At 37.3% G+C, this 17,782-nt stretch overlaps 1 protein-coding gene across 1 annotated transcript in view; it reads right to left on the bottom strand.

Moving 5' to 3' along the window:
- Nucleotides 1-249: 249 nt before the first annotated feature.
- Nucleotides 250-17,782, bottom strand: part of LOC108261462 (B-cell receptor CD22) — a 42,055-nt gene continuing 24,522 nt past the window's right edge. The window contains exons 6-7 of the mRNA XM_053681728.1: nucleotides 2,027-2,149; nucleotides 250-1,275 (exon numbers count right to left, since the gene is read on the bottom strand). Of these exons, the coding sequence (XP_053537703.1) occupies nucleotides 1,229-1,275; nucleotides 2,027-2,149 (170 nt within the window). The 3' untranslated portion in view covers nucleotides 250-1,228. The remainder of the gene's footprint in view (nucleotides 1,276-2,026; nucleotides 2,150-17,782) is intronic.

Below are 17,782 nucleotides of genomic sequence, written 5' to 3' on the forward strand. Positions count from 1 at the left end.
TGAAACCTTGTGTTTCACTTTATAAGTAGCTTTTGATTGTCTGAATCACTGCCACTGCTGTAATGTTAATGTCCTGTGTTGTGTTTTGGACATTTTCAGTGTTATGTTCAGTCCTGTACATCAGCGTAAAAGTGTGTAGACACGCAGAAAGAGTAATATCATTTCTGTTTGATTCCTCATTTACTCCTGAACTTTACTGCACTGACATCCTCTACTTACACTAAATAATACTGCAGGATCCAGTTTCTGCTTTTAAGATAACACTTTATTAATCCCATGTGGGAAATTCCAATCTTACAGCAGGAGACAAGAGACAATATAAGACAATGAAAAGTACATCATTGTATAAAAATACAAAATGGTAAAAATGCTGATATTGACAAAGGCACAAGAGTTTTCTCAGAGTATTACTTGTACTTCATACGATACATTATTGCTACCAGGTTAAATAATTCAGTGAACTGATAATGATGCATTTATTGAATTGATCAAATCGTTTCATCCACAAATCTCCTCACACAACTACAATTAAAGTTCACACAGCTGAAAAGTCGAACAAATCTAACAACAGTGTGTAACAGATTGTAAATCTACTCCTCGTAATCCAGCTAGAGCTAATCTCACAAAGAAATAGAAGAAAACACAGCAGTACAAATACAGTAGTGGTAGAACTAACACTGAGAAGACACAAAACACAATATTAGTTCCCACCATGTTTCAGATAACAGTCGATGAGCTTCTTTTTTTTAATCGCATCCATACAAAGCTTAACTTACTTTAACTCCAGTAACACTGGGCTTTTCACCAACCGCTCTGACTGTAGTCACCTTACAGAAAATACAACCTACACCGGAAAACATTACACTGCACATTTTCATTCTGAAATAACGCAATTTAAACCATATATACTCTCTGCATCAACATTTCCCCTTGATTAATATTTTTATAAGACTCTTTGTTCATTTTTTACTCCGCATTGCATTAGCAGCATGTAAGCGTTATTGGAGATACACACATGGTAACTTTCACCTCATGAGGAGGTTTGCAGGCTTCAGCTAAACAAATCCAGTCAGAACAATGAAGGTGTCTAAAAGATGCTGAGCAAATAACAGCATGGCATTAAAATGACAAATCAGTATTATTTTAAAATCCCACAAAGCATTAAAGAACAAGAAATGATGAAATTATTTGACAGTAAATGCATCCTCTTTTTACAGATGAACTTTGCTCACTCCTCTATGACTGCATTCTCAATCCTCTCTTCATCAGTGTGAACTGTTAAAGACATTTAAAAAGTCATTTGTTTCATTTCAAAGTTTATTCCAGGTGTTTATGGCAGAAAATCAACCGAGCTGCATTTGATATTGTCCTAAACACAGTTTAAAGGGTGTTTGTTTTAATGCTTATGAAGGACAGTGAAGTGACACGTGACAGAGCTTCAGGAAAAGATGTGTTAGAAAATAAACATCATTCATTCAGTCATCTTCAGTAACTGCAAAATGCAGGTCAGAGATTCTTTATCAGTTATTACAAACAATTTATTAGGTGTCCTATTGCTCTATTAAATGCTACCTCTTCCTTTTAAACCTTGTGTATTATTATTGTCATTATCTAATGCCTGCATGAATAATTATATCCATCATATATTATATTAGCTACAATATATTTATGTAATTTACAATGTGTTTTAAATATAATGTGACAAGATGTGTATTTTCTAAAAGTCTGGAGTTATTTGTAATTTTTTAGATGCTTTGTCACACTGATTGAAGCGTCTGTCACGTGTAAATTCACCCTCAGACCTCAGCAGAAACAGAAATGCTGTGTTTTATATCATATCATACTCACATTTAAATCTTACTGTAAGTGCATTTTATAAAACATTTTAAACCCCTTTTTTTTTTTTTTTTTTTTTTTTAAAAATGCTTCTCAAATGATTTCTACTTTTCTTTAAGTGAAAATATTTTTCAGGCAATAATTAAAGTTAGTTTGTTTATTATGTGAAACGTACTGAAAGAGTTCTTACCTCGAGCTCTGTAACATTTGACCAGCAGAATGATGGTCACCAGCAGATACGGAGAGGCCGTCACTACACTACTGATCAGCATGAGCACTGAGAATGGAGCTTCTACACCTGATGGACCTGACGCTGAATAAAATAATCATTATAATAACACTTTATTCATGATGAACTGTTTGTATGTTTTACTCAAACTGCAGTACAAATAAATCCATTTACACTAGTACACACAGACACACAACAGCATGTGAACACACTGCATATTTTACACAGACTTACATAAACTAAGCACTATAGATTACATTATGTAAAGATACTGAGTTCAAACACATTCAGTCACAGTTGTATTTAAATGAATATTGAAATGATTTCTCACCTCTGACTGAGACCCAGCTTTTCAGTGACTCTCCTCTCTCTGGGTGTTTACAGTGGTAGAAACCTTCATCTGACTTTGAGACAGTTCGGATGATCATCTCTCCTGTAGTCTGTGTCTGGAGAACTGATCCATCTTTATAGAAATCAGCTCGCAGGTTTGAGGACTTTGGGTATCGATATAAACAGCGTAGAGTCAGAGGATGTCCCTCAGTCACAGGATGGACAGGACTCTCCAGGATCACATCACCATCTAGAACACAGAAAATCACATTTACAATACAAATAAATGCTCTCTAATTAAAATGTATATAATTTAAACCCAGTGAAATGTCTCCACAGTCTGAATTATGGACAAATTGGAACTGTATCAGGTATCATCATGCTAGTTGCCTGATGTAGTGCCTAGGTAGTTGTAAAAAAAACACTGACGGCAAACTGGGCTCTGTGAAAATATCAAGAGGAGACACTACAGCATCTTCCTACAACATGAGTAACCTGAGAAAACACATTATGCTGTTTAAACATTATGTTTAATAGAGAGTGTGAGGGTGGCCCACCTGAGTGAACAAAGCGATAATCGTGAACATGAAAGTTAAAATGAACTCAAGGTGCCATTAATTGTGCTCAAAGGTATTTGTGAGAGTGGCGCAGTGAAGAGAGTGTGCAGAGAAACTATCACACATGACAGCACTGAGCACTGAGCCATGTGCACTTCCTTTCCCCTCGCTCCCCACCGTCTACACTTTGCTTGTGAGTGAAGCTGAAAGTCGCAGCACTTTGTACTCATTTTTATTGACCAAGTTCACTGATACAACTCAGGTTCCACCTTCACTCTCTACTAAAGACACTGTTTAATTACCATAGCATATTAAACATCATCTAAGCACAATGAGTTATCTGTACACAGCAGCAATCGACATAAACAGAGAGAAATTAAATGTTCTATGACATCCCTGATGGATTAATACTCAGTAAGTTACTCATGTCATTATCATGATCAGTGTGGGTATCGGTAAGCATGTACTTCTACTCAGTCTGGAAAATAATGTCTGTGTTTTGTTGAACAGTTCTCCCAGTTGGAAACTCAGTTCTGAATATTCTGTAATGAAACTTTCCCTTTTCCTTTAACAATAAACACACTACATGAAGACTCACCATGCACTGTGATGTTGACAGGATTACTGTTTTCTCCAGATTCAGACTCACACCAGTAAACTCCAGTGTAGGATGTGGAGAGGGAGCTGATTTTACATGTAGATCCTGTAATTGATCCCCTTGAACAATCTAACACTCTCTCACTGTGTGTGTATCGTCTCACTCTCCATCCAGTAGATTTACTCTGGTCCTCACAGCTCAGTGAGAGAGAGTCATTAGTAAAGTGTTGAGTTCTGCTGGGATTGATGAGCAGAGAGACTGGAGGAGATTCACCTTAAACACAGAAGAGAGTCATGTAAATAAGAATAGGTGTAATATGGAATATAATGAGAATACAAGTGCATGTGCATTCAGAATTATGTTTATTAATCTGGAATCAAAGCCACAGTCCATAGCATGGGTCATAACAGAGATTTAACACACGATCATCCATACTCATAAATGCTGCAAAAAGGCAAAAGGTCAAAACCGAGAAATAAAATGAAAACTGGGACTAGGAACACAGGAAAGTCCTTCAGCTGCTGCAAAGGAACAAAAATCAGCAAAGACACAGAACAACACAGAGGGAATAAATACAAAAAGAGTTTGAGGTAAAACTAGGAATAGGTGCACATGATCAGGGCATCACATCAACATCACATGACCACCAGACATCACCATCATCTCAGTATTAGCCTAGCTCTAGCACACCACCTCCAGGTCTCTTCCTCACTGTAGATTACATTAGGCCAGCACATGCATTTACACAATGTAAAGTTCAGAGCCATGTTTAATTTGAGATTGCCATTGCTGTGTTTAGACCCTTTGCTCTTGATTACTCTTTTGGATTTTCCCTCTGCTCTCTTATATTGTACTTTACTGTGTTTGACCCTTGCCTGTTTTACAGCTCTGCTATTTGTATTGTGTTCACTAACAGTGTAACATAATGACATCATCTGTATCTGCAACTGTGTGGTTCTCCTTATAACCATATCTGTGTTTGTATTCATGTTTAAACCTGAAGCAGGCATGGTCTTGTCTTTCTGGCAAGCTTTCTTAAAATGAACAACCAACCAAACAACCCAAGAATATTGCGCTTCTTATTAACATGTTCTTTGTATATTCAGTCACATCTCTTTGACCTTTTCTGGCTTTTATAATAAAATCCTCCTGCCCATAGATCCTCAATCCTTAATCATCTCCTTAGTCCTCTTTGTTTCCAGGAAAATAAACCAATGACTAGATGAGGGACGGAGACAGCACACAAACACAGCACATGGCTTTTTTCACCAATGTCACAAAGGGGAAAACTCTACCAGCACTCAGCATGCTTTAACTTCCTTATACATATTAAACAAATGTTGCATGAATCTCTTCTTACATTCACACATCCACATCTTTACTATTTAACCTAAACCCACTGTTATTTTTCCTCACCAGTGATCCATAGTGGCTGTGGATTGCTGTAGTGTGTGAAAGGCTGGTTCTCTTCTCTCTCCTCTACACATATAAACTCCTGTATGATTAAGAGCAGCAGGACTGAAAGTGTATTTGCCTCCAGATCCTCTGCTGCTGTCTGAGAGGAGCTCCACATACATGATATAGCTATGATTATCTTTTATTTGAGTTAAGCCGTCTCTGTAGGGAACAGCTGTGTACCAGCTGAATGTCCAGTCTGTAGAGGAGTCTGTAATCTCACAGCTTAGAGTCACTGAGTCTCCTTCAGTCAGCCAGCTCTCTGGAGATACACTCAGTACTGCCCCTGGTCTCTCTTTTACACAGGAAATACAACACATTTTATCTACATTCATTTAATACACAGTAAGAAGATTTTTATGAATGTCTAATTGCAATGTCTAATGATTTTTTGTCATGAGTGTATAATGATGTAGGAATAGTGGAATAGTGAATGCAGCAGTTTGCTTTTATCAACTCTATTAGCTAATTTACAAATAAATTGTTTATTTTTTTTATATGCTTTGAGATCTATTAATATTAACTCTTAAATGTTTGTATATTAAACACCACATATAGATCCAGTTAAACTGTACTGGACAGTGTAGGCTGTAGTCTTTATGGGACTAATCACATTTGCGATTCTGTCACTGGTAGAAGAAAGAAACAGGGCTGTGCAAAACAAAACAAAACAAAACAAAAAAAAACCCCACACACCACTCTGATGTTTTGTGTGATTTCCAAAATAATTTGTCAGCCATCATGGTTTCTTACAGAAACACTTTATTTTACAGCCCTGTGTAACCACAACAGACCAACTAAGGAGTGAGTAATAGTTAAACACTTTTATTAAAAAAAAAAAAAAAAAAAAAAAAAAAAAAAAAAAAAAAAACCATTTTATCTACATTTATTTAATACACAGTAAGAAGCTTTTCATGAATGTCTCAGTGCACATGATTTTTTTTCCAACAGTTGGTGTAGTTCAGGTGTTTAGTTGCACACGTCACCATGTTATAATTATTTACAAGATAATACCATAGAGTATTTGTAATTACTTATTATTCTATTAAATTATAGTATGTTGCATTTAGACTGTAAGGAAGTGAAGATTATTTCTTACATTTCTCACACATTGGAGATTTCTGGTTTCAGACCCACTGTGTAGTAAAGCACTAAGTCCCATGAGGCCGTGGTTTACAGTGATTTTAGGACAGCTAAAGGCTAGTTCACACTACACGACTTTCACCGTCAGCAGATCACTGTGCTGTTCAGACTACACGACTTGTCATTGTGGTGCTCACACTACGTGATTGGTCGGGAACAGAGGGTCACACACTACAGGATCTGACAACGAATGTCACCTGGCGACTCTATCTGGTGTCCAAACTACGTTTTGTCATGAAAACACACGCGAGAAGGGACACGGATATAGGACATGAAAACCACTCGTGCAACAGGAGTTGTTTATTTGAAGATGGACGTAGGACAGAAGCAAGAGGTGCCAGCTGTTTACGCGATGATTTGTTCTGAAGAAACCCCAAAAAGGATAAGAGAAAGAAAGTGGGTGAAGAATGGATTAGCACTCGCAGGTTTCCCTTCCTCACGGTGACATCACCCCATGACTTGCTCTCTCATTGGCTGTAGGTCATCACCGTAATCACTGCCAGTGCCGACAGTTTTCACCCCACAGGATGTGGAGTCATCCGACAGCTCCAGATATTCACCATGCCAAATATCTGTCCTGAGTCGGTGATGCATCGGCGATGTGTCGGCAAGACTCTGATAAGTCACAGGTCACACATAACGATCGACTGCTGATTGTTTGCCCATTTGTCTCCAATCAAAGGGATTTCTCTCTGCACCAGGTGTAGCGTGGTACCTTACTTATGGGGTTTGGGCACCAGACAGTTCAAATTAACGTCACTTATAATTTGGACATCACTCAGAACAAAAAACATTAGTAGACTACTCAATTCTTACAAAATAAGATTATTATTATTTACGCAATAAATGTAAGAAAATACAGATCGTTTCAGTCATAGAAACTGAAATAATGAAACCCAAAACTTCCCTACGTGGGATTAATAGACGAACACATAAGGAAACAAGCCTCTATTCATAGAAGAACATTTTCACACACAAAAAGCAGAAAAAAAGAAAAAAAGGAAACATTTAACCCCCAAATAATTCTTAACCAAAACAAAACAAAAAAAAGTTGTGCACTTTAAAAGCTGCACTTCAGTGGCGGTGATTTGAAAGCGTAGGGAGTTCGTGAACTTGAAAGCATGAGAAACCGGTAGTCAGATTCCGCTTAACACTCAGAGATATTTACAGACAGGAACATCCAACGATTTAAGCATACTGGTTCTCCACAAGTGTATTAAAGAAAGGATTTCAAACCCGTGATGTGCCTCCGAACCCTCAAAGCTCCGCTCGCTCGTTGATTCACCTTGGCAGGATATTCCCGAAGTGTTCGCCAGCCTCCGGAATCAATATCCACAAGGTTATAATCCACAGTCAAGCATTAGCATGGTCCCGGGCAAACGCACACCATCAGTTCCGCCATTCCCACCTGGCTCTCAATTCCGCCTCCTGCTCATCTCCTCCTCCTTTCGTCACCTGTTCTTTTTATTGCTTCCGAAGACCACACCCTTCTCTCTCTCTCTCTCTCTCTCTCTCTCTCTCTCTCTCTCTCTCTTTTTTCTTCCGTTAATTAAAACACGGAATGGAACGGACTCCGCCTCTGCGTCACTGTGCAGCTATCCGTAACACATGCAAAACAGGCTTTAGCTGTTCTAAAATCACTGTAAGCCATGGCCTCGTGGGACTTACTGCTTTTGGAAAATGGTTACTACATATACCTGACAACATTTCGTAACATAATCAAACAGCAACAAAAAATACAATAATTAATTGATAACAATCTTTCTTCTGCCTAGAAATGTAGTTCTTCAGCACCATTTAGCAGAATGGTTGCCAAGCAACACACAGCAGCAACACACTGTAATTAAACCCTTTATACTCAGTTATACTCCAGTCCAGTAGGTGGTGATAATGCACCTTTCAGCTTGATATCTACCACTTTTACTGAAAGAGGAAGACCTTCATCATACGTCTTAATATGACTGGATAAAGTGAGCTAGCGAAAACAAAACAATTAGCATTGTAGTCTGGTTTATTATTGTATGTTACTGGCTGACAAACTGTAAAGTGTATTTAAAAGAAAACACGTCACTTGTTTGTTTGTTTTTTTCCCTCCAGAAACTGGTATTATTAGCATAACAAATGCTAACAAAATCGAACATTTTGAAACAATTTATTTGGTGCAGTAATACTGATGTAATGAGGTCACACGTGGGTTTACAGAGTAATTTACAATGGCTTGGAACGTGTGAGGGAAATTATTCATTTTTACTTTGTACTCGTTCTTTTCATTGTCATCAGAGGATAACACCTAAGGCCATGTGATGAGATCTGTACTGAGGTCAGTACAGAATGTTTATCTGCATGCAGAGACACAAACATGTTCTTCTGTTCAAGGTTCATCTGCACATCTAAGACCCTGAAACAAAGCCTGTTTGAATTGCCTGAAACTGCTTCTTATCCAAACACAGAAGTGTGTCATGCTCCGCCTTTCATATAGTAGTGGTTCAGCACAAGCACTTCAAAGTGCTCTCATTATTCTATCCTGCTTTATTCTATCCTGTATTAACCATCTTTCTGTAATAAACCTTTTTTACCTCAGAGGACGAGTCTGCGAGTGTTGTTTAATTTCCACAACAAACGCAGCTCAGCCAGTCAGAATCAAGCACCAGAGCTATCTGTTTTATAATGTTTATTTTTCCTTCTTTTAACAAAGTTTAAGTAAGTAATAAAACACTCAGTCTCACACTGTTATAGAAAAATACTGAGTGATGTGGAGGTGTTATGAAGCCGAGTTACTGTTTCCACCCTGAACTACTGATTATTTTCCTATAACAGCATGTCCTCATGTGTTTTATTCTTTTTAAACCACAGCAAGCTGCCAATGATTACATTTTTAAATGTACTACTGAATGAAACATTGTACTTTTCATCTGTTTATTGTAACATTTATTGTTCTGAAATGTCTGTAAACAAGTTAGTTCCTGTTCTCACTTACATTATAGCAGCTATAAACAGTCGTTCCCTCACCAGCCCTCTGTTTTTTCTCACTCTTTTAATGAATAAAGTACAAAAACACAGCTTGTCATGTTACAGGGAAACTGCAAATCATAAACTCCTCTGTCCTGAAGACTTTCCCATGTTGGAAAATGTAAAATTAAAGCTTGACCTGTTTTTTTTTTTTTTTTCTTTGTTAAATAACATGTTTTTAATGTTTTGCATTTGCACCAGCCACAAATGACAAATACTTTTAAAACAGATTATTATTAAAACAGATATTTCAAGATTATTTTGAACATTCTGGAATAACAAGGAATTACACTTATTAAGCAATATTTTTTCTAATTCCTTCTAACAAACCTGTGGAAAGAAAGGAAAAAAATCATGACATACCTCTCTCTGTAATCCTGACAGGATCACTGCGCTGTGTGCAGTAGTAGAACCCTGTGTAGTAGTTTATCCTGCATGCACGACACTTGTACTCTGTTTCTCCTTCATTATTGTCTGTCACTTTGAGTGTGTATGCTTGTTCAGTGCTCAAAGGCTGTAACTGCTGATTATTTTTATACCATTGAAACTTCCATCCAGTCGACTGCTGCAGCTCACAGGTCAGAGTGATGTTGTCTCCAGTGTAGACGGAGCTCTGAGGATTCACTCTCACAGTCGGTTTGGGTTTTTCTGTTGGTATGAAATGATGAAGGAGTCAGAACTACTTTTCTCTATACAACATAAGCAGTAGATTCACTGTGCTTTAACATATGCTTTGTGTCTAAAACAAACATTTATATTTAACATTTGATACAAGACGTTTTCGTACGTTTTCTTACACGGCTGGTATTCAGTATATTTTCCATTTAACAAAATTCATGATTAGATTGAAGTGTTAAACACTGTATTTTCTGATTTTAGATTGATATTTTATGGATCCTGCACAAATCCTGCAGCACCATCAATAGATGGGTAATAATTGAACGTAATCATTTACATCGTTTGAATGATTTAAAACATGAAGGCTGATTGTAACACCAGCTGAACTGAAAATCCTATTCCTATCCTGTCCTATTCAATTATATGCCCTGCCCCCGCACTATGCTCCTCCTCCCTTCACTTTTCCCGTGGAAACCCAGACCTGCATTCAGACATTAATTAATAATACTACATTATAGCTGAGGAGAGGAAACTACCAGGCCAACACTTATCACTGTGTTAATGAGTAGTACTGTGTGTGAAAAAATAAGTACACCCCATGGAAATTGTTGACTTTTTTGATATTTTTGGACAAGCAAACATTTGATCAGTTTATAAATGTCTAAGGTGTAATGTCTAGGTTTGTAATGCTGCTGGAATGTCAATATTATTTTATAATATTGTAGTGGAATTACATTTGGTTAACCAATAAGTTAAATGTGAAAAAAAAATGAATAAATAAAGTTAATGTCTAACAGTGTACTTTCTAATCTTGCCTTGGTGTCTGTCTGTAAGGATCATGTTGGGTAATGAGTCACTTTAAAGGGAATCCTGACTATAAAGACTTGTATAGCTTATTAGATTAACCCTGACATCCACTATATATTACACAAAAACACTCTAGATGTCAGGTTTTTTTTTAATTATAAAAATTCTTGCACTCATAGGCCACCATTGCTGTTTACGTCACAATGCATTCTGGGTAGTGACGTCAAATATTTACAATGGTCTTGATTCTCCAGTGACCCTACAGTATGATATAAACATGTCTTCAGCCTTTTCAATTTGAACTCAAGCGTAATATAAGTGAAGAGGTTAATATAGAGGACATTACTCAACATGTACATCAGAATGAAGACGATCAGAGAGGTGTGGAGGCGAGAGTGGGGCAAATTCCATGGTGTCTGTGCAGTAACTGCACATCTATGCCAACCGACAGTGTCTGTAGTTCAAGGTAAGCATATGGATTAAACTATTATTTTATAATGAAACATATTCTGATATCAATAATTTTAGAGATTATCAGCCATCTCGCCGTAGTATACTTTATCCTGTTAAAATTCCGATAGCCCGCCAGTGCACTGTCACCATGTTATGATCAAATCTATGCTATCTACACAGTTTCTGTGATTCAGTTGTTCAGCAGCTACAATCAATGTCTCTGTCAGACCACCGACATACAAACAAACATTCAGATGAAGCCTCATTGTATTCAACTGATCAATAAAATCCTGACAAAAACAGTCTTGTTACACTGGCAAAGGTCCAAACAATCCAATTATATAAAAATATTTAGCCCAGATCTCAAAAGAGACCAAAACCATGCATGTACTCCAAATGGTTTAAGAACAGCTTTAATTTTACTTTGGGTATGCCTTGGCTAGGCGGTTTAGGCTAATTTTACACGAGCTTTAGGTTATGAGAATATACAGAAAAAACACACTAACAAGATGCTTATGGGTTTGATTATATTTACAGATATCCCCTGCATCACAGAACACAAGAACTAGAAAATTACGGTCAAAAGCAGCACAGTGTGGCGTTCTTTTCCTGCTGAGGGGGCTAGTAGCTGATTCTTTTAAGTGCTCAAGTGCAACCATTTTTGCAAGTGCAACCAGAGTGCAGCGAGCATGTCTCGTAATGGCGGCCTCTGTAGGTTAAAATATGTATTAAATATTAAGGATTTTTAAAGTAATGAATATATTTCATGTGCTTCTAACAAAGTATTTTAATAAGAGAGGGAAATTACTGCGTGTTAAGGCCTACAAGTCTTCATAGTCAGGATTCCTTTTAACAAACACAGCAGTAAATTGAGTCTCTATGTCAAAAGACATCTAAAACCTCTCTAGCTAAGTGTGCTTTTTAAAGATTCAAAAAAGCACACCTCAGATCAAAGTCCAAACTCTAAAAAATAATGTTAATGTATTAAATAAGAAATAAAAAACACCCACAGACTCACCTGATACAGTCAGTGTAACAGCATCACTGATCTCTGAGCTCTGAGAGTCACTCCTCTGTCCTCTGCAGGTGTAGTCACCATGGTGACCGTATGCAACAGACCAGATTCTGATCTCCTGCACTGTGCTGTCTGTGAGTCTGTTATTTTTATACCAGCTGTATGTCCACTGAGTGTCTCCTCCTCCCTGTATGTCACATCTGAGAGTAACACGCTCTCCAGTGAACACATGTGTATCAGGCGTTATGGACACCACAGCTTTAGGACTCCCTATAAAACATTCTGTTGTTAATAAACCTTACATAAACTAATCCCACGTGTACATATCATTTATTTAGACAGAGCATGAGTACATGTTTCCTATTACTTGTTGATACTGATATGTGTAACCTACTTACTATTAAGAAATCAGGGGCATCATGGGACATTTTATTTAGCACTATTTATGTCAGTTGTTACCATGTGCTGCTGTCCTTAAACTTGTTCTGTTTTATATTCAGTATGTTAAGGCATTTAATCAGCGTAAAACTATTCAGGGGCGTCTCAAGACCCTTTTTACTGGGGCATGAGTAACATCTTCCTGATAAATCACTGTCTGATGAGGTAGATTACAGTAGATATGTGTGAAAATACACTTTCCTATTCATTGAACCTAATCATGTACATCATTTAAATGATTTAAAACACTGCTTCTCCACAGGGGAGAGATCAGAAGAGGGGGCAAATGGTTTTCAAAAAATTAAACACAGACAGAGCATTATTTAGGTTCTCTGTGTATTTTATTGCTTTTCAAATAGAATGTGCATAAATCAACACATTTGATTGTGACAATCAATTGTGCACAGATTTCTCAGCCCCAAAACAAATAAATTATAAACACAGTATAAAGGATAAACTATATATAAATCACCTTGAGCATGGGCCACTGGTATAAGTGAAATCAGCACTAAAAAGGGAACAGAAACAGAACATGATGTAACTATGGAAAATATTCAGTGTATTAATGAAAACAGCACATTTTAGACACCGAACCCACAAGATTAAATCTTATTCAGGAAATCTAAACTACCATCTGTAAGAAATACATTCTAAGCTCTCTTAATAATAAATAAACAAAAACTGCAATAACTTAAAGGTCACTATTCTGCTCATTAAATTGTTTTCCCTTTATTTAACTTTATTGAAGTGTGAAAAACTTAGCTCTGGGACACAAAACCAACAGACTGCACACTGTAACATTCTGCACATGTACTAATCACACAATAAACTCATCACTCAGGACATTCAGACTGCAGATGAACAACTTTATACCCCACCACTCACTCTAATGAAGACACAAAGAGAACATTTACTCACAGAGCATCACAGCGAGTGGACTGAACTCCATCCTGTCTCTCTAACGACTGACTGACTGACAGAGCAGTGGTGTGTGTTAAAGTCTCAGCACTTCCTGTGTTTTCTCGCTGTCAGATCACACTACTCAGCAAGAAATAAAGAACGAGAATGGGTGTATCTGTGATCTTTACCTTCTATTTTAGTACATGCAGACTCTGTATCTGCTCTTCCTTCCTCTTTCCAGAATAATACAAGATATAATTTATTTTTTTGCCCTCTAGTGGTATGTGACTGAAGGACATCCAAGTGAATATGAGGTGATGATGAGAAAATCATGAGTAGATTAATGGAAATGTAAACCCTGGTTAATGATATAACCCCATACGGAGATTAACAAAGGTGTGTGAAAAGCTGTTCTAAATGAGCTGCTAGACTGTAGGCTGGATGACTTTATGTTTCTGACTTCTAATTATCTATTATGCATTTACTCTAGAAAAAATCAGTAGATAATAGTGTAAAGTCATGCATGAAAGCCTCAAACAAAAAAAAGTTAAAAAGAAGTTAAATCATTATTAATGTCACACTGCCCCATTAAAATCTATGCTCATGAAGCGCTGATTACTGAGTTCCTAGAACAGCTATAGCCTAAATGCATGCTATGGTCATGTGACCTACTAATGATTAATGTGTGTGCAGCCACAAGCCCTACAATAAGCGTGTATAATAAAGGTCAAAACAATCAGTTTGAAGTAAAATATAGGGAGTGTATTACTCATGGAATCTTTAATGGTATAACCATGTGTACATTGTGTAGACAGAGATCACTAATCCTGTGTGAATCGTTTATAATCACTATAGACGTCAACATTACTTAAGACATAAACTCACAGGACATTTTATTAGGAACACTTGTACAAATGCTTATGCATGGAATTATCAATTATACAATCATGTGACAGTAGCACAGTGTATAAAATCATGCAGATATAGACTGGGCCATAGCTAGGAGCGCCCCCTGGAATAATAGTGCAGTAAGCCTAATGAACAAACATACAGGCAAGTTCAATGGGGAAGAAGTGTATTATTAGAAATGTAAAATCCTTACAAGTTTGACAGTTAGAAGTTTCAAATCCTCTGTGTGATTCCTGGCAGCAAAGCCATTTCCCCATTTATCCACTCTGGCCATAAAGGAGAACAGAGAAAAGTAAAGACATTTATATACTAGCTAACACTCTGAACTGATTATATCTACTTACCCATTTGGTACTATTTATCTAGTATCCACTTATCCACTACTTATCCACTACTTATGCAGTTGGGACTCAGCCTCCAGAGACCTCACTCGCTTTTCCCCCAAGCTGTAAAACACAGTCAGCCACCCTGACAGGAAAGCTCTGCTCAGCCACCACCTTCCCTACAAACCTCCTGATTCCATTCAAAGTGTGTTCTTGTATCAGCCAAATTGAAAACAGTGCCCCATAGTTTGTTAAAAGCCGTAAACACGAACAATAAAAATGTTTATACAAATGTAAACAAACTATAAAGAGTGTGTTAGCGCGTGCAGAACAACAGGCCGGACGACGGCAGCAATGATCCAGGACAGCATGTTGTAAAACCAAATAAATAAATATTAATCCCAGCTAACTCTACACTACTTTCATGTCAGTTCTTTGTTATGTGCAGTACCAGATACCAAGTGTTCATATAACCAAAAACCAACCAAAGGTGTAAGTAAATGAGTAAAAGAAAAAATAAGGTTAAAGAGCCACATGCTTATTAAACTAAGGATAGGAATTTTCTTTTTATTTTACTTGTATATGTATGCAGTTGCAAGTGCATTAATACATTTTTTATTGCACCAAAATATGCAAATGAGCCACATGAATATTAAATAAATTGTATTTGGGCACCTTAGAATAAGTGCACTGTCACTGCTCTCTGTGTGTACAGGACTAATGAGTAGTGTTTGTTTCTGCAGTCATTGCTCTTATTTTTAACACAGATAGGAAGATAATGATTAGTGATTATATTTTTGTGCTGTGCATCAGTTTAGTATTAGTGTGTATTAGAGTGAACTTGCTGTACTGAGATGTTTCCCTGCACAGACCATAATAATAACAAAAATGGAAATGTAGGTTATAAGGCATTTTTTTAGTAAGTCTATTTAATGCAAATTTTATATTTTTTAAGATTCAAGATTTATTTGGTGTCACGTGATGGAGGTTGAGATGGATGTAGTAGCAGTTTAAGTGTATTTTCTTTATTGAGATGCAGGCAGACAAATCCAATAACATAAGGCCGGGTCAAGGTCAAAAACAGGCAATCAAGCGATGAGCAAACAGGCTAAACTAGACAAAGACAAGAGATATAAATTTAGAAACACACTTACATCATTATGATGCACCTTTTTAAAAAAAGAAAACAGTAAGATAAGCACTTTCTCACAGCACGATGGAGTCTATCACTGTAATTCTTACTTTGTGGCTTGTTTGGAGTCGTTTGGGGCACGGTGACACACCGACATCTTGCATGCCTAATAGGTTTATCGCTTATACAGCACAGTGATTTTAACTTAATCGTGCTAGTCGTATTAGAAGATTTTTACGGAGGCAGCTGATGTTGAGAAAGGCATTTGTAGCTTTAAGATCCTTTCACACTGAGCGCGATGCGATAAAGCGAAGTGAACCGCAGACGAATGGTGCTTTCACACCAAACACGAAACGAGTGATCGCCTCCAGCTAATTCACACCTGCTCAATAGGTGGCGAGGACCAAGAATACATTTTACACCTGCACACTAGGTGGCGCAACCCACTATTCAGCTGATCGGCCTATCGTCTTTGACCACTTAGAAGAAGAATCACATAAATATTGGCGCATAGCACCACAACACAAACTGTTAAGAAGCACAGAAACTAACTTTTCTTATTGTATGTGGATTCTACCCAGAAAGGGAGGCAGAAAGTTTGTTTTGTGTTTTTTGAACAGCGTCATCAAGCTTTTTTAGTCTGAATGAAATAATGTGAAATATAATGCAATAACAAAACCAGAGTTTAATGCCCAAGACCAGCCACTTTATTTCGTGGTGGAAGAACTTTGATAAATGAAGTGACAGTTCAGTTTTTACTATCCCGTTATGTTTACTGCTGACATCTTTCAACAAGAATATAAAGATAAATAACAAATTACATACTGAGTATTGTTTTCTGCTACAAAATGTCCAACTGTAACATTATAAAAATAAATATTTGTTTTCATTCAAACGAATATGAAGTATTTCAGTAAGAAATATACCTTATACTATGACATGTGACGTTGGTTTGTTTCTCTCCAGGTGTTGTGAGTGTGTGTGTGTGTGTGCATGTGAAAGAAAGAGAGAGAACCCGCACTGAGCAAACGACACTTTTTAATGCAGAAGTAACTGATGCATGCACCATTTTTATCGGTAAAAGGCCAGTTGGATGGAAACAGACAGGAAACAATAAATATCTCAAACTTTTTTACGCACTTTCATTTTGTCGATTACAGAAATGTTCAAAAAATGGATGGAAACTTAGCAAATGATAGCAAGAACTCAATATCCATTCTATTCTCTCTTCCGGAATACTCTCCTTCAGTGTTTACACTGGTTTTCAAAACACTTTCTGTGATATTGCATCACCAATCTCGCCCATTTGTGCAACAGCAGTGTCTCTGGGCACGTGATCTAAAGCTCAAATCTAATTGGACGGTCCATTTCTTTGCAGGGAAACAAAATCGACACACTGGACAAAAAAAAGTGTTGCACCGCGAATGATCACACCAGGTGTGAACAGCTCCATCAAGATCTACTGTTTCTATTTAAGAGCATCATTGGGTCAAACATTCATGTCGCTTAATCGTGCTCAGTGTGAAAGGACCCTTACTCGCCAACTACAACTCCCCTTCATCAGTAAGGTAAGAACCAGACCCGTTATAAACCCAGATATTCTCGAATGAACTGAAATGTGTACTATCCACATAGTAATAGAAGATGTTTGTTGTTGTAATGATGACACTAACTCTGTGGAATAATGGGTCTTTGCAGATCCACTGTCAGGTGAATTTGGGTCCGCATCGAGAAAACCAAGATCCCAAAAGAATGATGATGGCAATACTCGCTGTGGTGTTCAGGTGTAAAGTGATGTTTATTTACAGTGCTCAAGATCCGATAGCAGTACCAGTAGAAAAACAACCCAAAGCAATGCACAAAAGTAACAAAGGAATCAGAAAAGCAAACAAAAAACCCTATACAAAAATAACAAAAAAAAACCTAAAGATATAAATACACAAACTTCAGTCTTGGTAGGAAAATTACTCGCGGCACCACAACTGCACGCTCGCCTTCCAGGTCAGGTGACCCTGAACAGTGGCTTGGGG

Source organism: Ictalurus punctatus, chromosome 7 (assembly GCF_001660625.3).
Source record: "Ictalurus punctatus breed USDA103 chromosome 7, Coco_2.0, whole genome shotgun sequence".
In the NCBI taxonomy this organism is placed as follows: domain Eukaryota; kingdom Metazoa; phylum Chordata; class Actinopteri; order Siluriformes; family Ictaluridae; genus Ictalurus; species Ictalurus punctatus.